At 40.1% G+C, this 26,319-nt stretch overlaps 1 protein-coding gene across 5 annotated transcripts; it reads left to right on the top strand.

Annotated features, from left to right (window-relative positions):
- Nucleotides 1-24,085, top strand: exoc6 (exocyst complex component 6). Of its 5 annotated transcripts, none has more exons than XM_058620719.1 (24): nucleotides 1-155; nucleotides 6,151-6,322; nucleotides 7,382-7,429; nucleotides 7,613-7,703; nucleotides 8,170-8,215; nucleotides 9,445-9,498; nucleotides 9,666-9,816; nucleotides 9,913-10,068; nucleotides 10,289-10,357; nucleotides 10,798-10,881; nucleotides 11,009-11,055; nucleotides 11,134-11,254; nucleotides 12,873-12,944; nucleotides 13,044-13,141; nucleotides 13,243-13,348; nucleotides 13,576-13,685; nucleotides 13,824-13,935; nucleotides 14,023-14,157; nucleotides 14,533-14,712; nucleotides 15,323-15,352; nucleotides 17,965-18,106; nucleotides 18,472-18,545; nucleotides 21,989-22,101; nucleotides 23,545-24,085. In XM_058620719.1, the coding sequence occupies exons 1-24, from the start codon at nucleotides 16-18 to the stop codon at nucleotides 23,669-23,671; spliced, it is 2,478 nt and encodes an 825-aa protein (XP_058476702.1). In that variant the 5' UTR covers nucleotides 1-15; the 3' UTR covers nucleotides 23,672-24,085. The 5 variants fall into 5 exon arrangements, with proteins under 5 accessions (XP_058476702.1, XP_058476703.1, XP_058476704.1 ...); XM_058620721.1 differs by lacking the exon at nucleotides 1-155 and adding an exon at nucleotides 1,075-1,211; XM_058620720.1 differs by lacking the exon at nucleotides 15,323-15,352.
- The last annotated feature ends 2,234 nt before the right edge of the window (nucleotides 24,086-26,319 follow it).

The raw sequence follows: 26,319 nt of genomic DNA on the forward strand, positions 1-26,319 counted from the left end.
AGTGTGAGGAGAGAAATGGCTCGTGACAGGGTCCATGCTGCTTTACCTGACCCTCCCATTCAAAATGAGGAGGACAACAATGAAGCGGAGAAAGCGTTTGGGAATGTTTTTGCAGAGTTGGAATCTGTGGACCTGCCTCTAGGAACAACCTTGAGGTAAAACTCATTCAGGATGTTTCAGGATGATCTAATGAGCATCTATCGAAAATGTACTGTATTTGAGAAGTAAACATTTATGCCAATAGTACATTAGTGCACAATTTTCTTTTGAATACATTTTGAATATTGCAGCAGCAGCAGCAGCAGCAGGTATCAATGGTTAGTCTTCATGTATCTTACACTGCTGGAGCCAGGAGGTCTCACACAAGTGTTGATGTGTGTGTGAAAGTATTCTATAAATCTGTGTTTTGACTTGCAGATGACATTGTACAGTTTAATTTCATGATTAAGATAAATACTTCATGTCTCTCAAGGACAATTAGTCTTGGACTTTTTTATGACTGTAGAACTGAAAAATCAAAGAATCAGGCAGTGAAGATGCTCCGTCTGTTATTACAGGTCCAGTGTGTACAAATTAGTGACATCTAATGGTGAGACTGCAGATTGTAACAAACAGAGAGAGGACTCCCTCACTCTCTCATCCATTTTCCAAACATGTCAGAGAACTCCATGTGGTGGTGTTTGCATACCAGAAAAGATGATTTCCTTTAGTTTGCATAGTAAACTTCTGTCTCAATGGCTGTTTTGTACATTTGATAAAAGGCTACCAAATGTTTTATATTTTGTTATACACTTCAACAAGCACACTAATGGGTATTATATTTAATTGACACCAACACAAGCCGTGCACTAATAATAATGAAATGTACCATATAAAGCCTTTGAAATGATATTATTTTGGAAAATTTGATTATGACTTGAATTACCACATATTATGAAGCAGATTACTGCAAATTAACAGTCAACAGCAACAAGCAGCTGTGTGTTGAGGTGAAGGTCTGAGGATGTGCTGTCATTTGACTCATGACAGCTGTAGTGCGCCCTCCACAGGCCAGATGTCATAGTGGCCGGAGATGCGCTGCAGTGGCAGCCACAAAACACACTCATAACAATCATGGCGGAGACTGAAACCCTGGAGTGTATAACGGAGCACGAGCGGATTTTACAGGAAATTGAGAGCACCGACACGGCCTGTGTTGGTCCCACTCTTCGGTGAGAATACGTGACGTCTTATGTAACGGCCTAAAACCTCAGTGTGTATGTGTGAGGTCGCAGCCTGTGCATTATCAGAGCTTTTGTTCATGAGCTAGCGTAGCTAACCTAGCCACCGGCAGGCTAACGCTAGCAGTTCCTGGCACCAAGCTTTATGGTGCTGACTTGTTAGCTAGCAGGCTAGTAGCTAACTCTGAGCTATATTTTGGACAGTATAACGCAGCTGTGGTGACACAGAGTGTGGGGATGTCCAGCTTCTGCGTTCGGACGCACGGTGGCTGACCTGTCAGAAATGTAAACATCATTTGTGGGTGTGGCTGTGCGACTTTACGTCTCGCTGATGTTGACTAACGGTGTTAATAATTACGGCTTTTTGTTCAACTAGAACACAAAGTTCACTCCACTGACACCTTGCAGTACCATGGTTGGTTGTGTTGGTTGGTTGGTTGGTTGGTTGTTGACCCCCCCCGTTGCTGTGTTGTGTGTAGTTGAAGTGTGTTGTAGTTATGTTGGTGAAATTGAATGTGGAACTGCTCAAGGTAACAATCTTCTATTCTGCGTTGGACATGGTAGGCAGCAATCTGGCAAGCTGCCAAGGCCACAGTGACTGACGCTAATTTGACAAATGAGTGTTTTATGAAGTGACTTCAGCCTCCACCTACACATCTGTAGTGAAGACACTACTGTGCACCAGGGAAACCTCTATGCACTTCCATTTCACTGATACTGTGATGTTTTTAATTAGGGGTGGGAATCACAGGGTAAGTCACAAGACCATACGTGATCCATAATACCAATAATATCGCGATTCTACGGTTCTGTGATAGTCAATATATTGCAAGACAATCACATAGCAATGCAACACAATATCTGTCTAACTGAAGAAAACAAAACGTCTGTGAAAAGTTAAAAGTGCAGGATTTCTCTATTTATTCTCAACATGGAGAACAAAGTGCATAAAGTCTATGTATTGAATGTGGATGGAGCATATCTTAACGTAGCTTTCTCCACCATTATCCTGCCCGAAACTCCCTCTTCTTCGGACAGGTAACTTCCGCCCACGTTTCCCTTGAAACTGGCAGGGACTGTTTACTTTAGAGTGCCTTTATTTGTTGATTAAAATATCAATATTTGTCCTGGCACATCGATTATCACATTGCACGATGATATATCACCAAGTCGCTATTTCAACCCAGTCCTATTTGAGTTGACAGCCATGCCTGACGGCTCCGACACAAGCTTCTTGGACTGTTTAAATGTTCAAGTTTGACAACAGAAGGCATTCCTAAACAGAAGGTAAGAGGAAGAGGAGTAGGCAATAATTTAACTTTATAAGATGCCAACTGCCATAAAACACATAAAAAGAAGCAATAAAAAAATCCCTGAATAATAAACACTTACCAGCCACTTTATTAGGCACATGGCACACCTGGTGTGGTGCTCTGCACTTGTAGTCCATCTAAGGTCAGATGTGTTTTGCACACCTTGAGAGTGATTATTAATATAATTGTTGCAAGTTACTGTGCATTCATATCATTTTGAACCAGTGTGACCATTGTTCTCTAACCTCTGGCATCAAAAAGACATTTTCAAACAGTAAACTGCTGCTTCCAGGATATATTTTGGACCACTCTTAATAAAGCAAAGAGATGGTTGAGCATGGAAATTCAAATAGGTCAGCAGTTTCAAACCAGCCTGTCTGACATCAAAGACCATGTCATGTTCAAAGTCACTTAAATCACCTTTCATCTTATTCTGATGCTTTGGTTTGAACTACAGCAGGTCATCTTTACCCTTGTCTGCTATACACTCCTAAATGTGTGGTGTTGCTGCCATGTGAATGGATATTTGCATAGATCCGCAGTAATAAACAGTTGAACAGGTGTACTTACAGATAAGTGTAGCAGCTGGGGGGGCTGCACCAACGGCAAGGCCCACTGGCATGAGTGGAAGTTGGTTTACTAGCATAAAGAAGTAGATAGTAGAGATGCAAAAATAAAAATGGGGCTGCAATGATTAATCAAATATTTAACAAAGATATCATTAAAACTGAATCATTTTGGTTTGTGGACATTTGAGTATACCTTGAATATCATTTCAAGGTTTGGAAAACAGATTTTTCAATGATTTCTGACATTTATAGAACAAACAACATATTGCTTTGTCAAGAGAATAATCCACAGATAAATTGGTTATGAAAATAATCATTAATTTCAGCCCAAATTACGAATGGTAACTGCCATAAAACACCAAAGAAGAAGAAAAGTCTCTACAGTCATACCTTCATCTGTGTGTTTTATTTTCAAATGAAGCTATTAGTACATTCACAGATTATATCTACACATTTATAGCTTCAACTTTTATAGTTACAACTTGAGCAAAAGGCACAAAACAATCGCATTTGTCTTGAGTACTTTGAATTAGTTTTATCTTGTGCTTTAGAGCTGAATTTACATGGCAAGCAGGATAGTTATTCTGACCAACAACATTCACTATGCCAGCCTCTCCTACAGGTGTGGATATTTGCATATATTTTACTTCCATGTCCCTGTACTTGCTGATATCACACCACAATGGTTTATGGATGTGAACTCTGTACACATCAATTAAAAGGCAAATAAATAATATCAGCTATCACATGGACAAACCTGTTCTTCGTGTAAATTGATGTCACAGTATTGTGTCAGTGTTATCAGATTACATTACGCAAACTTTGCTTCATTTGTGTATGTGATGCTCGAAGACAACCACAGGCAGATCAATTGTCAAATCACTAAAGTCAAAGGTAAAGAAAGGACTGGGTGTGTTTCAAAAGTACACATGTTCCTGAGGCAAAATGTAGGAATATATGAGTAACAGTTGTTGTCCAGTACGTGTGCTGCATGTGTGGTGTGATATTGATAAACAGCCTGTGTATCTGACATATGCCTTGACTGACATATAAGCTGCAGCTTAATATTGTCTATACTGATCTTTTTAAATTCAGTGTTTGACAAGATAAGAGTCTGCTCTGTCTTTTTCAGACGCAGTCGACGTCTCTGGTCTGTCAGGTTGTCTGCTCTGAGATTTTTTTAGATCGTGACCACGTCATATTTGTTATCATCAACCTCTTTGATTAAAAAAAGTTGCTCTTCTGACAAAATGATATGCTCTTATCTAAGAAACCAAATATCTGTACTAGAGCTGAAACAATTAATCGATTAATTGATTATTAATCGATTAATTGATTATTAATCGATTACTAAATTAATCGACAACTATTTTGATAATCGGTTTGAAGCTTTTTTCATGATTAAAACAACATTTCCGATTGTTTAAGCTTCCTAAATGTGACTATTTTCTTAATTTCTTTGCTCTGGATGACAAATAAATCATTAAAAGTTAATCATTTTGGTTTGTGGACAAAACAAGACATTTAAGAACATCATCAGGTTGAGCACTGATCAACATTTTTTAAAGGTTTTCTGATATTTTATGGACCAAATGGTTCTCAGATTAATCGATTATGAAAATAATCGTTAGTTGCAGCTCTAATCTGTACACTAATCCTGCCTTATTGTCTAAAATTAGTAGTATCTGGGCAAACTGAATGGGATGAATTTGATGTTTTGTTGTCTTTGATGGGATTCGTGATGATGACACTTGAGGTTTATTTCTGTGTGTGTGTGTGTGTGTATATATATATAGCATGCATTATCTGAATGTGGGTGAGGAATAATGAATGTATCTCATGGAAGCTGCTGCTGAATGAGTGTTATGGACTATAGATGTAAATGACTACCGGCATCTTTGCTCTGCCAAGCTTAATGTTTTGTACACTGTCCCTGATAAATTAAAAATAACTACATTTTACAGTTCGCACACATTTATTTTTAATAATGAGCTTTTCACAATGCCATGCCATGCAACACAATAGCACTGCTATTTGTTTATCTTTGGTACTATGCACCTGGTATGCTTGTTGTTTATGAAATGGAAATTTCACCATGGCAAATTCTTGACTTCCGAGTTGTCTGGAATGCAGCTTAACACATAGACAGTACAAAGAGGAAGTTGTAAACATGTATACAAATGAACCTAGAGGTGGAATGTCTGACATGTTGAAGTGTATAGTGTTGGAGTATATTGTTTGTAGCTTGGAGGCTGGAGTTTGCTTCCTGTCCTGGTAGGAAACAGGAAAACAGTGATCTATGTGTTACAGCGGCCACCTGCTTTCAATTATTAATAGCAGGAAAGAGGAAGCTTATGAGGCAGTATTGAGACTGATGATTATTGGACTACATGGACATGCCTCTGCAGTTTTCATGCGCTGTACTGGTTATTATACGTCAGACTGCTTTGCTTCAGTTCCTTGAGAAATTTGTATTTCAACACTTACATTAGTCTGTGCCTGCTTTTCTGTTGTAAGGATTAGCTGTTATAATGATATTTACTCTAGATCATTATTAACATGAGTTCTCCTGGTTTAGCATAAGAGCATCAGGTCATAAAGCACCAATCAGTGTCAGGGATTTTCTTTTAGTGTCAGGGAATTAAGAAAACCCATCAGACTTCATGGGTGTAGCATTGTCTACTCCAGCTTCACTAGATGGCGATATTGCACAAGGTGAAATGAATGGTAACAAGTGGAGGCCATGGGGTCATAGAATTTGTCATTTGGGAATCCTCATTCATCATTTCCTAGCCCTTCTTCTTTGATTAGATGCATGTATGGCCTTTGTTATGTTTTTATTTTGTAACCTCAACCAGCTACACTACCAGTTTGACACACTTCCTCATTCAAGTTAATGGAAAGGTGTGTCCAAACCTTTCACTGGTAGTGTATTTATAGAATGAACTTTATGGCCTGTGAATTCACGTTTTTTTTTTTTAGCAAACTGCATCATTTGATAAAATAAAAAACTTGTCTTAATAGCAATGTAACAATTCTCTCTTTCAGGTCTATTTACGATGACCAGCCCAATGCACACAAACGTTTCATGGAAAAGCTGGATGCCAGGATAAGGAATCATGACCGTGAGATTGAGAAGATGTGCAATTTTCACCACCAGGGTTTTGTGGACGCCATCACAGAGCTCCTCAAAGTCCGCACTGATGCAGAGAAACTGATGGTAAAAGACATTAATGCAAAGAGTGCTACTTACTGACTCAAGAGGATTGTCATCATAGGCACATTTAATGTGGTTTTCCATCATGAGGTCTGGTAGAGTGGGTATTTTAAAGCGATGAATATAATTTATTCTCACATAATCACAGGTACCACTCTAGTGCTAGTCATTGCTGATATGATAAAAGATTCTAAGATCATGATTTTTTTTTTTTTTTTAATCAAATTTTAAAACTGAAAAATAGATACAGGATAAAATAAGTCGCCACCCACTCATCGTCTGATTTCCCACCAGTCCTTGCTCTTATTCTCATAGCTGACCAGCACAGCATTATTTAGTTTAACATAACAATCTATTAATAAACGGGCACATTTCTAGCCATGTCACTGCGTCTTACCCTGGGGCCATACCCTTGCTAGATGAAAAAGACAGTGATTATGTAGCTAGTCCCTTGCGTTCGAAAGCTTCACTGTTGAAAGAATCATCAAAAGGCCGACTGCTCAATTGGGTCATGGCTCTCAGGAGCCGAGAGTTCAAAAATCCCTGTCCAGAATCGACAAGTTTGTCACTGAATCTGTGAGAAAGGGACTGTCACAAGCCATTAAACCCTATGAAAGGCCCAGTGCACCAGCGATGGGTTCAGGTCCCCACTGCCTGGTTAATCTGAATTTTCCTGCCTTTGTTCTTGCTTCTTCATGGACAATGAGCTGATTACAAGGCTGAGCAGCTGCGGCGAGGGAAGTAGAGAGGGAAAAGCGAGGGCATGGAGAGGGGGAGCAGACAGGGAGAAGAAGGGCAGATAGACATGTGACAGCATGTATGGCTCAAGCAAGACCAAGGTATTCACTGTGCACTTAAATCTGGTTCACCTATCAAAATTCTATGACATCTAGCAGTCATTAAAAGATGGATGTGTGTATCTATATTTGAGTATATGTCTGTATTAGCGCTACAGAAAAGTGAGTAAATGATGTGTCGTAAAACTGAAGGAAGCATAAATAAAGTAAGTTAAAGTCGAATGATGCTTTATACTTAAATTCCTGATTGTGTTTGTTTTTAAAGGGTCAAGTGACAGACACTAATCGAAGATTACAAGATGCTGGGAGGGAGGTAAGTCCGCGTACGCCTGTATGCATGTACGTGCAGAAGCTTTTTATTGTGCTGTCAGATCATATGCAAGCTTGTTAACTGATGAGACAGTTCTGCGTCAGACATGACCGTTTTTTAACCCAGCAGTTAACGGCTGTGGCCTCTTTCTCATTGTCTGCCTCCACTGCATGTTCCTTCCCTCAGGTGACAGCGCAGACACATGAGGTGATTTGCTGTCGAATCCAACAGAGGAACATGGTCACTACTGTTGAGAAGCTCCAGCTCTGTATACCAGGTACTGCTGCTGCCTGCACGTCAGTGGGAAGTTCACTTTGTTTCTCGTGTTAATGTGGTATCAGTTCAACACAGAGAGTGTCTAGTCTTTTTCCTGATGAGGCAATTGACCCATGTGAACTCAGATATAACCAAGATAAGAGCTTATCTTGTTCTTTGAATATAAAAAAGACGCGTTAAAGTAGTTTCTTGCTTATCACCCAAAGCTTAATGAGTGCAAGACTGTTGTATATGTCAGAGACTGTCACGACCAGTTAACAAATCGGTCAAACGTAGAAGCTGACAACAGTAGTTTTTTTGAGGACTTATGGTGTAAATATTCCCAAATTCCCAACCTTTGTGTTTGAAAAATGGCTTTTTATGCATTCTTTCTCTTTTGACCCAAAAGTTCAGTGTTGTTGAGAGGCAAAGCTGAGTAACTTACTTGAACTCCTACCAATGAGGTCTCATCTTCTCTTCTTTTACAGTACTAGAGATGTACAGCAAACTGAAAGAGCAGCTGGAAACCAAAAGGTAACCATCTCACAGAGAGCATATATATACATGCAGTCATGTATAACTGCAATATTAAAAGCACTTTTATTAATTTTTAAATCCTAATTTCTCAACTGCCCTGTGCCTCTTTTTCACTTTCATTATTTTACATACATCAGTATAAGGGCTTACTATCAGCTAACTGACAGCAGCAATGTTGACCGATGGATTTTCACAAGTTAGATATGTTTGAGCTTATCTCCTTAAACTTAAACAGTACACAGTGGTTGTGTAATACATGCTGGTGGGAGACATGAATGAAACTAAGTGGATTTGTTTAATATTGGTCATAACAAGTGTAAACATCCTAATTATCAGAGTGTTGCAAGTTTCACACTAAAATTCAACTCTTCCTCCGCTTTTTCTGTGAGTTTCATTGAACTTCATGTTTGACCACATTTACATGCCTATTTATATAAAGACAGGAGGAGAGTTCACTTTAGACTAGAAAATAATGACCCTTTCTTGTTCATCCGTGTGCACCAAAGGAAGAGGCCATTCACTGGCAGGACAATTAACCCTCAGTGTGCCCTTGTTCAGAACAAGGCCCCTCACTTCTGCTCCGTCACAGCCAATTAGACCATGCTGGTCACCTTGTGGGATTTGCGTGTGTGGAGGGTCCTTTAAGCAGTAATGGCATGGCTTATGCACCGTTACTATGTATTGGGAGTTTTTTTCGTGCAAATCCACATGATCAGAACTGTAAATGTTGATGTACAGGTCACATTCTGTTCAATTTTCAGCTACTTGCAGCCTTTGTGTCCTCTCTCCTTGTGTCCTGCGCTCTGACAAACCTTTTCACTGAACGGTTTATGAGTCCACCTTCTGTTCAAGTGTAAACAACTCATTTTTACAAACATTTGCCAACCAATTAGATCCCTTCACAACCTGCTTCCCAGTCTAACGATGGGAGCGCAGCACGTTGACCCAACGCTGAACCCTTGTGATGTGTGCACACAATGACAGACCTCAATGTCTTCATAGCACAGGATTAATTCTAAGAAAAAACACATAGCATCCAATGTATAAGACATAAAATGATCTGCTGTAACTTAACAACCTTTTAGAGGTGGTACTTGTCTGTGGGTGGAATTTATGAGGCAGCAAGTGATCATTTATTCCTTGAAATTTGACAACGGCCTGACTTTAACATTAAAAGTATGAAGAAAGGTGCTCTGAAACTGATGCTATACTCTTTGCTTCTTCAGATACTATGCTGCACTAAAAACCATGGAGCAGCTAGAGAAGGTCTACATTCCCAGGTAGGATTACAAAGAACAGAAAAACCAAAACACCAGAAATCATTCTAGAAGTGTTGTCAATATAGTCCATCTGACTGAAATAGACTTATGTTATTTCCCAGCTCTTCTACTTCATTCATTTGCGTACATTAGCTGATGTCAGTTGAAATTGTGGATTGTTTTTTCAGGGTCAGCAAATACAGATTCTGTCAAATCATGGCAGAAAATCTACCCAGGCTGAGAGAAGAGATCAAGGAGATCTCTATGTCAGACCTCAAGGACTTCCTTGAGAGCATCAGAAAACACTCCGACAAGGTTGGAGAGGCTGCCATGAGACAGGTATAAGAGTCTGACAGTCTTAACATTCCCTCAATCATTGTAAATAGGTAAGTGTCACCACACTGGCCTGTTTGTGTGTGTGTGATGTCCCTCCAGGCACAGCAGCACAGGACCTTTAACAGTGCTATAGCGAAGCAGGTCAATTTGGGCCACTACACAAAGCCTATGTACTCCCTCAATGGACGAACACACACTCACAACGACCTGATGTTTGACGAGGATATAGGAGATGAAGATGACGCAGATGAAGGGGTAAGAAAGAAACGTTCTGCTCTAATTGACTTCTTACTGGCAAGGAATAAACATAACAGCAGTAGTAAAATGCCCAATTGACAAAAGACACACATGCCCATGTGAGTCCCTCATATTTTCTGATTTATTCCATTGATGTGTTTCAGTAGAAACAGCATTGTTGTATGAATTTGGCAGTAATGTTTGACAGTAAATGAATATCCTCATGTGTGTTTGACAGGTTCTTACCGCTCAGGACCTGGTGGACTTCTCACCTGTCTACAGATGTTTACACATTTACACAGTGCTGGTAGGCTTGTCTTTTGAATGACTACTAATACTGAAGTCATGAATTAAGAAAATTATATTTCCAGAATGTAACACAATGAATAAAATATCTGATTAGTGGCTTTTCTCTGCCAAAGTTTTGTGTTGTTTCATGCTTTTTATCACCACATTTCAGGAGTCCTAAAATGCTATTTATGGAAAATGTTTTTTTTGTGTATACAACCAATATGCTACTTTGGGAAAACTCACACATGCTTTATGTGCATGCTCCAAATCTCCCTCTCTGTTTTTGGTGTATTTCTGCGGTAGCATTATAGCGCCAGACCTGGCATATGTACTACAGGGTTCAGAGTTGCTTTTTTGGGGGGTTTGTATGGATTGGATGGACATTTCTTGAAACAATGCTGTGTATAAGGAAAGTTCTGTTTCCATGTGATAAGGCCCAAGTATCTGTGTCTGCAGGGTGACCGAGAAACATTTGAGAACTACTACAGGAAACAGAGGAAAAAACAGGCCAGACTAGTGCTGCAGCCACAGGCTAATATGGTAAGCAACACACATCACCGAACACTATATATGATGTACAGGAAGCCCTTGCGGTAAAGCAGATTAGATATTGCATGAATAAGCTGTTAATGTTAATCATTATTTTTGTGTGTCTTTTCATGTCCAGCATGAGACTGTTGAGGGATACAGGAGATATTTCAACCAGATCGTAGGGTAAGTATGTTCCTCACACTTTAATGTGATTGTAACAGAATTTCTGTCTGTAACTTTAAATTGTATGTCTGCTTTTAGGTTCTTTGTTGTGGAGGACCATATCCTCCATTCCACACAAGGGCTGGTGACCAGAGCTTTCACTGATGAACTGTGGAACATGGCCCTGTCGAAAATCATCGCTGTTCTCCGCACACATTCTGTAGGTCCCACACATAGCCACTTGCGTACATTCTTGTCCTTCGGTAATTGTGAGTTCACTCAAAGGCAAAATGCATTGCATATCCTCTTACACTAACCTTAGCCATCACAACACGATTGTTATGGGAAACCAAATTCTGACCCTAAAAGAATTTTATCCCTCAGAAAGCTATTTTAAGTTGTGGGGAAATGTCTTTTTTAAAGCCAACATTTAAAACCAACATTTCTTCACTGTGACAATTTGTCCTCACAAACATAGAAAGTCATGCGCACACACACAGTCAGCAGGGAGTGGATTTTAAATGAGAGGGATACTGTTGAAAGTTAAGAGATAATAGAGCCTGCTGTGGATCTATTTATCCTGGAAGAAGCTTCATTCACCATCCTGACACACACACACACACACTGAGAGGACACCGGGGAGGTCAGTGTACCCACAAACACACCAGTGATGTCACTCACAGGAGAAGAGGTCAAAACACATATACGCATGCAGCCAAAGAGGAGGTCATTGGGGCCTTAATGAGAGACAGATTGCAACAATAACAGCAGATTAAGAAGGCATATTCCTGACCACTGGGTTCTAGTCAGTTGTAAATGACCCCAGAGGATTATGCTAACAGGCTAGAGAATGGGCTACCCAGTGAGGGGTGAGGAGACTAACAAAGGACCCATGTCCCCCTCTGGCTTGTAGCCCCTCTGCTGGTCTTCCACTTCCAGCCACAGCATGGCAAACAGTAGTCAACTACTGATTCACTGTAAACACACAAAGCATTTTATGATAAATACTGTAATTAATGCTAATAATATTAGTAGAAGACTTTTGGCAAGAGACAACTTACAGCACCCGCTACACACCGTCATCAATAATGTGAAGATAAAGGATTACACTTAAAAAACCTGCATCCTGCTGGGTTGAAACTTTGTCATATTCATATTCAGCTTGGTTTGGGATTTAGAAGCTGCAGATTATGTAATAAATAACAACTCCTGCCACTGCAGTGATGTGCCGAGTCTCCAGCTGATTGTTGACATGTATGTGTGTGTGTTTGAGTAAACAGAGAGGCAGGCAGCTGCTGCTTTACTACAAATCTCTGCTTGAGTTAATTTACTCAGTTGATTTACGCACTCCCTGTGTTTGGCAGGATACTTGTGTCACTGTTAGGGGACTCAACTGTTTCTGCTTTCAGGGTCATAAATCACTCTGTGCTCACTAAAATAGAGGGACTTGTTGGTATGGAGTGACCCCTGGTTAAGTCCCTCCCCTTTCTGTTGTTATGCCTATCAGACTCTAATAACATGTATGTTGTTTACAAGTATAATTGTTGCAGGTAAACAACAACTTTCATCTAATGTAGTCGCTATTTGCTACATAATAAATACTTTAAGTTACTGCAAGCAGAATATTAGTTATGCATTATTTTGATGCATCAAATACAGGTGTACAATTCACATCCATCGAATGTAATGTAAATGCATTCATTGCAGGAGGAACAAGACCTTACAATATTAGAAAAAAATATGTCACAATTTGAAAGAATAAAACACTGCCTGTATTTTGTTGCTGTAGTCACAGCTAGATTTACTCTTTGCTGATTATATGGTTACTTTATCTGCAGTCGTATTGTGATGACCCAGATCTGGTGCTGGAGCTGAAGAACCTGATAGTCATCTTTGCTGACACACTACAGGTTGGTCACGCACCGGACTTAATTTGATCGGTGTCTCTGTGTAGAACAGCTCATGTGAACACACTTGGTTTTCTCTGATGTCTGTGTGTCTATGTACAGGATTATGGTTTCACCGTGAACCGCCTGTTTGACCTGCTTTTTGAGGTCAGAGACCAGTACAATGAAACCTTGCTGAAGAAGTGGGCTCTAGTTTTCAGGTGGGTCTTCCTTATGTGTGATTGTTTGTCTCTGATACATCATGTTATGTTAAATGTGCATGTTATGCTCCATTCATGATACCATGATCCCTTTTTTACAGGGAGATCTTTGAGTTGGATAACTATAGTCCGATCCCAGTTGAGACAGAAGAGGAGTACAAACTGGTTGTCAGTCGCTTTCCCTTCCATGATGCAGAAATAGAGAAGGTAACAAGTCCAAGGGACATTGACCCACAAACCTATATCCCAAAGCATGACTTATTGTTTTTACTGATTTATTTTTCATACAAAAGACAGCAATACAAACGCTGTCATCTGTTGCTATTCACAAAAACCTAAGGCCATTTAAGCAGCTAACATGAACATGTTAATTTATGCTGGTTCTTTCCATGTTTTGTTAACACCTTTGTATCTGTGTGTTTGTTTTTGAGCAGCAGGAATTTCCAAAGAAGCTGCCGATGTCCCAGTCTGTCCCTCAGATCTACACACAGGTCAAAGAGTTAATTTACGCCAGCCTCAAGTTCTCAGAGTCACTACACCGCAGGTATGTCATCCTACAATAACCACATGCTCACTTTCACTTTTATCATGAAACTAACACACTTCCCTAATGCTGTGTCTTTTTGTCTTGCAACTCTCGAATATGTGTATTTAAACCTGAAGTTTTTCTTTCTGCCTCCAGTTCAACAGAGATTGATGACATGCTGAGGAAATCAACCAACTTGCTTCTGACGAGAACACTCAGCAGTTGTCTGCAAAACCTCATTAAGAAGCCTCACACAGGACTGACAGAGGTGTGAACAACATTGCTGGTATTTTATCAGGTGCACGCACCTTTTAAACAAATTACCTGGTCTAAAACTGTAACCTTCTTTCTGTAGCTGGTGCAAATCATCATTAACACCACCCACCTGGAGCAGGCCTGCAGGTATCTGGAGGAATTCATAACAAACATCACCAATGTCTCCCCTGAAACAGTGCACACCACAAGACTCTATGGCTTATCCACATTCAAGGTAATACATGGATATACTGTGGATTCTTCTTGCGTCTTGACTTTGTTTTTGTGTTTGTTGTACAGTTTGTTGTTGGAATGAAATGTCTCTTAACTGCGTTTCATTATTGTCTTTATCATGGGGAGTGTAAAAATGAATCTATGTCAGTGTTGGCACTTCAGCAAAATTCTTGGTTGGGTTTTGACAAGGAAGAATTAAAAGATAATTGCAATGATTTATTGAAAGACTGCTTTTTTTATCTGTTTAACCTAGTCTTGAAGAAGAGTTTCAGAAATGCATAGTGAAACAGTTCTTATTTAGGGTTAGGTGAAATGTTAAAACTGAATTTAGCTCTGTTAAGATTTGTGAAAAGGTCTAAGGAAGTCTATTTTCCAGGATGCTCGTCATGCTGCAGAGGGAGAAATTTACACCAAACTCAACCAGAAGATTGATGAGTTTATCCAGCTTGCAGACTATGAATGGGGCATGGCTGAGTCAGATGGTCGTGCCTCTGGATACCTCATGGACCTGATCAACTTCCTGCGTTCCACCTTCCAAGTTTTCACACACCTCCCGGTGAGTCTGATCCTTCTTCTAACAATGACCCATTGTACCCTCCACCTCTCTCTCTCTGGGAACCATGGGATATTATTATGCATTCTTTTTCCTTTCTTTCTGTAAGTACATCCCCGTTAAAGTGTGTCAATTGTTTTACATTGTGAATTTGTTGTGTTTGTGGCCTGTACAGTATACATGAATGGTAACTGTACTGTCCCTGGTTCATACAGTGCTATGACATGATTTCTTAACTGACCAGTTAAGAGTGGTATTGAAGTTTGAAGGACTTGGTCAGTAATTGTGTTTTTGAGAAGGTAACAGTGAGAAGCTGTTCAGCCATGGCCCACTTGTTTGCACCTCTCTCCATCATGTCTTTTTTATTTCCTAAATTAGTTCCGTTTGTTTTTGTTTTCAAGATTGTCTTTTTCTACCTATCCACACCTTCTCTAATGCAGCGGTGCTCTGCCTGATTTGTTTTACTCCTTTATTACATTAACTTTTAAAGCATGCAAAATAGTAGAATTTACCTCCTCCTGTCCATTTATTGTTGCCACATTTCTTTTCTGTCCTTTCCCTCCTTCCCGCCCCCTCTTCCATTTTTGCTTGGTTTGGGGGTGTCTCTGCTCAGAATAACAACAATGACCATGCTTCGATGTCGGTAAGTATTCCTGCCTGGCTGTTAAAATAGTTTGCTGTCACTCTACAGGCAGATGGGAGATGAAAAGCATGCCAATGTTTGACTGTGGAAGCTCCACTGCTGTAGGCCTGTTGGTTTGTCTGACACCTTTTGTAACGCATACTGAAAACACGGCAGAAGAAAAATGTTCATGTTCATATTTTAGCAAAAAAAGGGGAAGATTGTTGAGTTATAGTACCTCTAATGGATTCTTAAGTGGTTTTGAGTTGTGGGATTGTGTGTCAGACTTCCCCTTTTGGTGGATAAATCAGTGGCTGAAATGTAACATCTGGCAGTTATCTTCCTGACATTTCTCAAAATTAATTTTCTAAATGTCGCTCTTGTGAGCAGTTAGATTTGCTTTGCATCTCTGAGTTGACTAGAAATATAAAGGTTTTATCTATTTCATGGTATTGACTGTGTCAAACAATATCTGGGCAAAAACTAAAGAAATATAGCCAGGCCAAAAGACTCTAAAGGAAGCCTTTATAACCTAATTTCCTCATAATATCTGATTATGATTTCCTGTAGTGATAACAAGTTAGAACACACAGTCCCAATGTCACTATTAGCAGCCTCATCAATCACAGTGCGTCTCACTCACAGATGGTTGGACACAAGCTGCTTTATTACTGTCCCAACACAATAAATATCGTAATGGAGGTTCACAACAAATATAGCACCAAGGACTTGTTACCATGGTATTTTCATGTCCTGAGATTTTCCTAGTCTTAATTACTCGTGATTTGGTTACCAGTCATTTTTAAGCTAATTTTAGTCAATAGACCGAGATATGATATCTACCCATTTAGATTGTATCGCGGCTGTCTGTCTGTCAGTCAAATGTCAGCATGAAGTATATTAACAGGGATGTTGTGGAGCTCAAACAAAGGAAGTTAAACACTCACATTGACTCGGACTTATCAATCCGCTGTGGTTCTCTCATGTACAGAACATGCCTTTGACTACATTAGTCATTGTTTGACTGTTGATTGTAATTTTTCCATTGGAGTGTTTCCTTATGTAATTGAATTTCAGGAGATTTAACATTGTCCTTGGCATGGGGTCACCACATCATCCCTGCAGAAGCTTTTGCATGACTGTATGTGAGAGTGGATCATAATGATCTGCTGTTCTGTCTCTGTTTACCACCAACACTTCATTAATTCTTTGAAAACCACAAACATGTGATGTACTGTATAGATGTTTGACTTGTTTCAAAGTGGATACCAAGTTACACCATATCTATCAAGAGAAGCACAGTGAAGAACATGTTAAGTAATGCAAACACCCACAGTTCATACTATGCTGTACAAGTATGTGTATGAATTGCATTTGTGTTTTGACTTACAGTATATGCATGCATTAGCTCACTGGGGTTGGTTTTTTTTTTGAGTATGACATTCTTGCAAAGATCATCCTGTGATAGATTTTTACAAACCATCTAAAATTTGATTTCAGTTTTGAGGGCATGTTTTAGCCAAGAGCAGATTTGTCATTGGATAAAATATTCTCACTATTGATCCATTTTCCATCATTCTCCATTGTAGAGGTTGTGGCTGTTTTCCATGCATTGTATTGTCATTTTTGTGATTTGAATGCAGTATAATGCATGACGTGTTGCGTCGTAGGTAGACTGTGCTTGCAGTGAGTGCTGCCATACAGGTCTTCAGTCTTTGTTGGGTTGGTTTTTATCAGCAGTCGTGGCTGCTCTGCGTTATTTCCGCATGTAAACAGACCCATCTTGTTGGCAGCTCACAGTATATAATACTAAAATAATCTAGGTCAGCAAATCGTGGGCAGCCTAAAACATACCAGAGGCCTGTATGCACCAGAAGGTGGCACAGTACAGGTCATCCAACAGGAGCTGGTGCCAGTATCATGTTGACTTAGATCTAGTAGATGAACTGCTACAACTGGACAGTGAACTGCACTTGAGTTCTCTCTGCTTTGGGCTTCCTGACTTTCTTTCCCTCAAAGTCGAGCACTCTCACCATGGCTGCCTTGTCCTTTGGAACTAGTCTTGTCATTGCAGCAGTTTCATTGTTACTAAATGATGTGGCTGCAAAGGTTTTTCATACTTGAAGGACCCAGACCTTTCTGACTCCTGTCAATATCTGACAGTTTTACTAATTGTTTAGAGGTAATTTTCTGTTTAGTTTCTAACTTTCTTTTATTGTTTCCACTCTATGTAGTGGATGTTGGCAGCTGTCACGTTATCATAAGCCAATTCAAAAACCCATATGTTGTGCTAGATGATAGATGATGCAGGATTGCTTGCTTTTTTCCATTTATCTATTTTTACTTCTGTACATTTTTCCCCGCTCTTCTTTTACCACTTAACCTTTTACTCTTTTGCCAATTGCTTCACTCATCTCTTCTATGCCTCTATACTCTCCTCCTTTAACTCACATGTCCTTCCTCTTGCCCAAATCATTTCTGTGCACAATTGCTCTCTTTTATTAATGTTCACTCTTTCATTGACCTCGCCCCGCCCCTCTTCCCTCCTTTCTTGTCCTCATTTTCTGTCCTCATCCCCATCCTAATTTTCCTACATCTTTCCATCTCTGTCCCCCCTGTCTCTCTCTCTGCAGGGTAAAGTGGCACAGACAGCTTGTATGTCAGCCTGTAAACATCTGTCCACATCACTGATGCAAATGCTGCTGGATACAGAACTCAAACAGATCAGTATGGGAGCCATTCAGCAATTCAACCTGGATGTCATTCAGTGTGAATGTGAGTATATATGCTTATTTGTATTCATGGTCAGATTCATTTTGAGGCTCACCATGTTGTTCAAGTGGTCTCAGTTGGTAATTCTGGAAGAAAAAATGATTAAAGACATTTTCTATTGCAACGTTTTGCTATGGTATCATTAAAAAATTGAGAGTATCATAGAATTGCAGGTCTGTTACTGTATATCTAAACACCAATTAAAGTAAGAAGTGGTATTTATCAGCATGAAACAGAAAACTGTGTTTATATGTGGACACAGCTGTAAGCGGCACATTTGGAACGATTGTTTTTGGCAATATCTGTGTGTGCTGTACTCCATAATTTCAAAGTTACTGTTGCCTTATCGTATTTGTGATGCTTCGCAGTGTTTGCAAGTTCAGAGCCCGTCCCTGGTTTCCAAGGAGACACACTCCAGCTGGCCTTCATCGACCTACGACAGGTAAAGAACCTTCTTGAACAGTCAAGATGAAACTGAGTTCCTTGTTATTTTATTTCAAGGTCACATTTCATTTTGAAGTAGATAAATACTATAAACTACTTGACATAGTTCATAGTAATATGACACAGTCTTAGGTCTAAGTTTCTTGAATAATGTCACTCCCGGTGCCCCTGGTTTAGTCGTCTCTTCTCTGACCACCATTTGCTCTTGCCTATCAAAACCACCTTTCAGTCCAGATTTCTGTTTTCCCTGTTATGATTCTTCATTTATTAACAGGACACAGCTTTTCTGGTCTCTGCTTATCCATTAGTTAACACAGCTCATAATTTAGTTAGCACAGTCAATCCCACATCAAAAGAAATGCCTGGGGAAGAGCTTTTTCTGAAGCAATTTTATATTTAATAGCTGTGTGGCACTGCTGTTCAGAGCTGGTTAGAGCGGAACATTTAAAGCACAAGACAGACATGTTACGGATGCTTGGACAAATTAGCAGAACAATTTGTGGAAGACGAAAAACATTTTTGGTCTTCATGCATGCTCTTTTAAACTTTTCAGATGCCCCATATTTCACCTCTCTGCGTCACATCCAGCAATATTATGTTTCAGTGGCCTTTTCAACTTTCACCTGTCCTGTGGTTCACCTGCTCTGGAACAACCCCCCGTCACCAACCCAACACACACACACACATTAGCACAACCCCCTTCCCTTTTTGTTGTAAACACCAGTGGTATGTAAAGTGCAGCTTCATCTCATTAACTTGAGTCTGCGCTGACCTGTTAATCTGAGCCTGAGGTGGAGGCTTGGCGCCGTATCCAGTCTACAGGTCACAGCACTAGACTGTTGAGTTTGTTGATTTCACTGCAAGCTCACTTAAAAGATAAAGATACAATGGCATAGGACCTCTGACACCAAGTAGACAGGCTAACCACATATAGCCAAATTTACCTCCCTGTTTGTCAGATGCAAATCTGAAAATGATAACAAATGAAAACTGAGTGATAGGCACACTGACTCAGTGGTCTGATTCTTTTGTCCACTTGAAGTCTTAAAGCTCTTTCACTGCTCTCTCCTAACTGACATCACTTCAGCTTTATTAATTATTTGAATTGTTAGCCTTAATAAGATTTATGTGTTATCCAATTCATATTTGGGCCATTTCATGTAAATTATTAAATACGTATAATGCAGGTAATACTGCTTAATTGGTACGTTTCTAACTGTTGCTACAAAATCTTAGATTTAGTCCGTTTCAGAACTCAGTCCTCTGAAAATCAGCCACTGTTTATTGACTTAAAACAGCTAAGCCTATGACTTACAATGATTTTCTTTATTAATTAATCGTAAAATATCAGTAAACTAAAACATTCCTTTTGCAAGTTGAGCTCAGATAATGTGGTATCATAAAAGAATGAGAAAGATTCTTGACATTTTTCTTGACTGATTATCATGTTGATATATTATCTGTTGATTTACTAACTAATAAATCTAAAACAATTCAAATAATAAAACTATTTTTGCTATAATTTGTTTTTAAATTTTAGAGTAAAAGTAATTCTGGCTTAAATGTTCAAATTCCAGAGGACATGACCCCAGTGTGCCTGATGGTAGCTACAGATTTGCCTGGTTGTGATTTTGAGAAGACCTTAGTTTCCTGTGATGCAGCTCATTAGACAAATTGCGTTGATGTTCCCTTCTATACATACTGCTCTGTTGACCTATTAATCCCAGCCTTAGGTAAAGGGGTTGGAAGGCATCCACAGGCCGAGGTTACACAGAGGTCATCCTTTTACTTTCCCTTTATCTTATGGCAGTAGATTTAAGAGTGGCAACTGCTTTTTAGAATGTTAACCTAATGATTTCGGCTGAGAGACTGGGTACAACCTGGACAGATTACCAGCCTCTCTCAGGGCCAGCATACGGAAAATCAGCCATTCACACACTTTTGCACTTACAGGCATTTTAAAGTTGCCCATTAATTAAATTTTTTCAGCTTTTGTCTTTATATTTGCAAACATACAGTTATTGCTGTTCATTTTCTGCCAGTTAAACACAAACGTGCAGATTCTGGTAACAGCAGGCTTCCGGGAAGTCTGCTGTCTGAACTCCTTGCCTAATGTTTAATTAACTAAACTAAACTCAGTATAATTATAATTCTCAGTAGATCAAGTGAATCAGCAGCGACAGTTGGCCACACAGATGTGTTTACTGTTTCACTCGTTTGATAACGTGACTCAGCGTGTCCAGTGGGAACCGTACAGACTGTTGTTGTCAGATATAGACTCAATGAGCACTTTATACCGACGGGGGGGACATTTTTTTTAATCATTGCAGTAGCAGCAGAAGGAGGAGGATATATACAGGAGTAGACATTAAGTGTAGTTAAGAGAGAAAACATATTATCACCAGTTCAATTATATGAAGTGTTATTATATTTAATTTTAAAGTATAGTGTTGCTTTAAGTAATGGTTGAAAACAATACTGCATATAAAACTGCCCATTTATGAGATACAGTGCTGGTAATACAGTCTTACAACCTGTAGAAGAAACATTTAAAATGCTTTCTGATCAGATCTTCAGAGCTTATCGCCAGAGCCCCACCAGCAGGTGGATAACAGACACTGCAAAATGTCTTGCTCACCATATATCTGTGTCACAACTCTTAAATCACCAAATGTAATAAATTCTTAATAAAATAGCTTGTTCTTGTTAACGGTTAGGCTAACAGTTATGTTTACAAAATCAAGGATGCAAGTTGATGCCAGTGCTCCCACACACATTTTATCCATAACTGATTGAACCCAAATGTGATAAACTGTAGTTATTCTGTAAGGGCTTCTTGTACCAAATCACTCAGATCCTGTCAGTTGTTGTGAACAGTGGAGAGTTGAGTGAGTGGCTCTCTCTCTCCGTCCCTGCTCATCACTTAGCTCCAGGTGAGAATCGTGGCATTGTTGCTAAGCCCCTCTCTGTGTGCTGGAGTCCCTCAGTCAGCTGCATAATGCTATTATCACTAAGCTGTTCTTTCACTGCTCTTTCAACACGACCCAAACACCCAGCTGTTTCACCCTGTGACATTAGCATACACTGTGTGTGTGTGGGGCAAGGGGGTCATCTCCATCAGGTTAACCAGGGGTCGCGGGGTGGTGGTCATTTTAAATGTTTCTGTTCACACTTAAAACTAATCGTGTAGCAGCAAAAGCCCCCCTCCTCCTTTCTTCTCTGCGTCTATTACTCTTCTTCTTAGTCTTCTCCCTTTGGCTGCAACCACATTAAAAAACATTTTTAGTTGCTGCGTTTACGCCTTATGCGTCCACGCTACTCAGAAGGTTTTGTGCCTCTAAAACAGGGCCTGCTTTGTGAGGGTAAGGGGGTCTTTTCTCCCCTCTCTGAGCTTCTCTCTAATGCCTAATGAGTGTTGTGTGTCTGTTTTGTGTGTCTTAGCTCCTGGATCTGTTCATGGTGTGGGACTGGTCAACCTATTTGGCAGATTATGGTCAGCCAACGTGCAAATACCTGAGAGTGAATCCAGCCACTGCCTTGGCTCTACTTGAGAAGTGAGTGCATTCGACATGTTAACACCTCTGGGGAAAGTGTCGACAGATGACCACCCTTGGCGTATTTTTCTATTATTAATTATACATATGTTATTGTATGGACTGTATGGTGTCACTACTAACAAGGTAAAAGTTGTTGACGCATGCCTGCAGCCCAAAGACTGAGATTACATCTTTGTTTTCACAGTATTAATGTACCTTAGTAGTCCTTGTTTGCACACTGTATGATACTAAAGACTAATAGATTTTTTGCATATTTTTTATGTAAAATATAGAACGTGGCTGCTTTGCTACCTCTCCCTCTGTTTTTAGTTTTTTTCCATCGTGTTCCTCTAAATCTTGTTCTGTGTGCTGTCTTTCTTTCTGCTGCTGCTAATGACTGCTGCTCAGAGTCTACAGGGGGTAGGTGCAGCTTCCTCTCTAGGCCCCTTTACACCTGGCATTAGAATGCATTTTCTGTGATCAGATAGTGCTTCACCACATGCATTTACACCTGGTATAAACATGCGACTCCGGTGTCCACATCAAGATCTGATCATGGCCATCCCCCTCTTCTTCTTCTGCAAAGATTTCCAGCAGCTACGGTGTCACATCCTGCCATAAAAACAACAACAAAAACATTAGCCCTATGTGTAGTAGCGCTATTGTATGGACTCATCTTTGCTTTTCAAAGCAGAGAAAGAAGTCGTCTTGAACAAGTGAAAAACTGAGGAAAGCAGAGCAGTTTTGTCGCCACTTTCTCTTTCGCTGGGCTCAGAGCCACCAATGTATTTCCACTCACATAGTTGTTGTGGGTGGAGCGGAGACGCATCTGGGTCTTGTTGCATTCATACTTCTGATCAATGTGGTCACAATGTGTCTCTGACCACCTCCTGAAGTGGTTTGGCAGATCGGATAACAATCCTACCTCAAGAGTTTGATTGCGATCCAATTACAGAAAACACATTGTAATGCCATGTGTAAAGGGGGCCTGTCTTCTGTCTTCTACGTGCATGTTCTGTTGTCTAGCCTCTACCTCTTCGTCCATGTAGACATAGTTTGTAGCTCAACACAAATGCTAAATGGATTGTTAGAACAGGTCTGAATGAGGTCAGGATCTGCTTGGAAAAACAGGTCTTGTTCAGTCCTTGTGCTAACACCTATCCTGAGAGACGAGTTCACAAGTTAAGTACAGCTGTTTATATCTGGCATTAAAGCTGGTGTCTCTTGAGAAGAGTAAATTCAGACTTTCTACTTAATTACTTAACTTAATGAATCAGCTCAAATGATAAAGTGTGAAAGCTTCTCAAAAATGCCCAAAACCACGTCTTAAAAAACATTTGTTAACATTTCCACTAAACAAAATGTTACTATAGCCAACTGATACAGCCGTGTGCCGACAGCTATGAGAATTTATCTGTGTGACTCGTGTCTTTAATGACGTCTCTCTCTCTCTGTTTGCAGGATGAAGGACACCAGTAAGAAGAACAACATTTTCTCTCAGTTCAGGAAGAATGACAGAGACAAACAGAAGCTGATAGAGACTGTGGTCAAACAGCTGAGGAGCCTGGTCAACGGCATGTCCTCCTAAACACATACACACATACACACACACAGACGGGAGTGATATGGGTGTCGCACAGAGATAGAATGAATAAAACATGCATGCAGTCACACACACACACACATACACACATTGAGCTGCCAAGAAGCAGAAGGATACCAATAACACAATATGACAGTAACCTGCAGATGAACCACAAAATGAGTTCACACATACACACGAGACACGAGACACACAAGGTGTGTAGAGACAGAGCAAACATATACACACACACACACACACACACACACACCTCGTAACAGCACAGCAATACACACATTGTACAAGGCATGCAGGGAACTGTTTCCAAGCAAATACAGTAGACACACGATCTGTATGATGAAGTCATATCCTCTTACTGTTATAGCAGACTGAATATTTAATGTAAATAATACACACACACACCCTTACACAGTAAACATGTTTGTCAAGTATTTTTAATGGCTATGATGAGACAAACTATGTTGTACGTTTGTGATGATTGTAGCTGCAGATAGAGACTGGTTCAGCACAGGAAGTGGCACTTAGACGTTCTGGCACAGTAAGGGTTAAGGTCAACACTTAACTGCCCCTCACCTGAATGGGAAGACCCATCTCCCACTGTTCTGTCAGAAAACTCTTAACTCAAATTTGTGCTATAAATGAAGTTACAGCACCTTTTGTCCAAAGTTAAGCTAAATGTCCCAATACTTCAAGTCATGGTAGTGTGTGCATGTGTGTGCGTGTGTGTGTGTGTGTGAGAGAGATGCTGAAGTCCAACTATTGACTGATGGAAGAGCAAAAGAGTGGATGATGACGTCTTGAAAGACTGATGTTCATGAAAAAGCGTGAAGTTTTGTTCTACCCTTTGGTAGCTTTGCTTTAATGTTGGTTCTCTTTTCCCGTTTGTGTTTCTTTTCCTTCGCTGTATATTTAACCCTCGAGCCCTGAGACAGTGTCTCACAGAGGCTGAGCGTGGATGGAGTCACGATGAGTCAGTGACGCTCAGATTGTGGTTGGAACCTCCACATGTTCACTGCATGTGAGAATGTGAACTATATCTTCCAATGTTTGTGGACAGGTTGGATAATATAACATGTAATGCGATGCATAACAATACCACACAAACTAATGCAGGCGTATCATTGTAGGTTGTTGCACTCGATTTTAACAGGTGGACACATCTGGGTTTATACAGCAGAAACTTAGAGGGGCCTACAATGATTTTAGATTTCGGGTTTGCACGTGATGTCATCATGAGGAATTTGCCTTGATTAGAATTAGTTATTTTTGCACACACTAGTAGGGAACATACACAAACCAGGTGCAGGAGCAGTGGGCAGCACTTACAGTATCTGCGCCCAGGGAGCATTGGGGGTTTGAATGCCAGGATTTTAACTGCGAACCCTCTGGGTACAAGACAAGTCCAACTCCTTTCCTCATCGCCACAGGCCGAGCACAGGATATTGACTCTTGGTATCGCCACAAAATCAGTATCTGCATGTACAGTGGGCGCCAAACGTCTCATGGGGTGTTCTCAGACTTTTGGAGCACACTTATGTAAGAGCAAACAGAGCAGCGAGGCCTTAGCCTTATCAATAATTTCCGTCTGACAGCACACAGCTGCTATTATTGACCTGAACTGTGCAAAAAAGTTGTTGTTTTAGCAACGCTGTAATGACCAAAAGCTGGAGTGGAACCTTAATTAATGTTACTGGTAAAAAACCCAAAAAAAAACACCTCTAACTGATTGAAAGTTCAGTCACGTCATTCCACACCAAATACCAATGATCACAGAATTTGACCGGCATAAAAACAACAACATAAGAGCTTTGCACAGTACAATATAATGTATATAATGACGGGTGTTTAAGAGTTAGGCACCTTGTAATCATAAGTGAATTTAAAGGCTTCACAGATAATAAAGAAGTAATAATACAGTATTCTTACAGTAATACCATGTTATTTCCAAAGTATTATCAAGGTCTTAGCCTGGTCTTTATGCTGACTGCTGTTTGGCACAAAGCTAAAGTAGAAACCATACAGCAGCTTCTCATCAGGACGCTGAAGTGACATAAAACAAGGCAGCACTAGTTTTAAGCAGCTTCTCCAGCGGCTGCGCTCGCCTTCTGAAACCTCAAGAGTCCGGCTCCAAAAGTTGGACTGCACGTGTGAAACCGCAGCAGCCACGAGCGCTCACACCCACTCCAGTGTAAACAAAGTTCCACCTGCTGTTTTTGTGTCTGTCCTGGATTTCTGTGTACCGGCGAACAGCCAGATATACTGCTGCTGCTGCGCATGTAAACGTGACGAGTGGACAAGTATTTCTCACAGTAGCAGACGTGTTCACACCTGCAGTTTGGAGCATAGTGCAGGGAATGTAGTCCACACAGACATTTGATGACATGTAAAATATGACTCTAACCTTCCGTATTCCTGCCCTCTCACATACTATTGACATTAGGCGCAATCTTATACAGTTAGGCGTGTTTTTTGTCGATATTAATTCTACAGCTTCAGATCAAAAAAATGTAAAAGATCAGGTTTTATTGCATCATGGTCAAATGTGACGACATCACTGCAAACCCTCGTCCTCCCTCTGTAATCGACTGAAGTTAACTGCAGTCCACCCAACGTTGATTCACACTGTACATACT

This window comes from Solea solea, chromosome 21, assembly GCF_958295425.1.
Source record: "Solea solea chromosome 21, fSolSol10.1, whole genome shotgun sequence".
Lineage (NCBI taxonomy): Eukaryota > Metazoa > Chordata > Actinopteri > Pleuronectiformes > Soleidae > Solea > Solea solea.

What these genes read in the sequence shown, in the direction of transcription:
- exoc6 (XM_058620719.1), top strand. Translation starts at nt 16, where the DNA reads ATGGCTCGTGACAGGGTCCATGCTGCTTTACCTGACCCTCCCATTCAA. An exon ending in TACACATTTACACAGTGCTG is followed by an intron (nt 10,358 to 10,797) that starts GTAGGCTTGTCT and finishes CTGTGTCTGCAG; the next exon opens with GGTGACCGAGAAACATTTGA. An exon ending in GGATGTCATTCAGTGTGAAT is followed by an intron (nt 18,107 to 18,471) that starts GTGAGTATATAT and finishes GATGCTTCGCAG; the next exon opens with TGTTTGCAAGTTCAGAGCCC.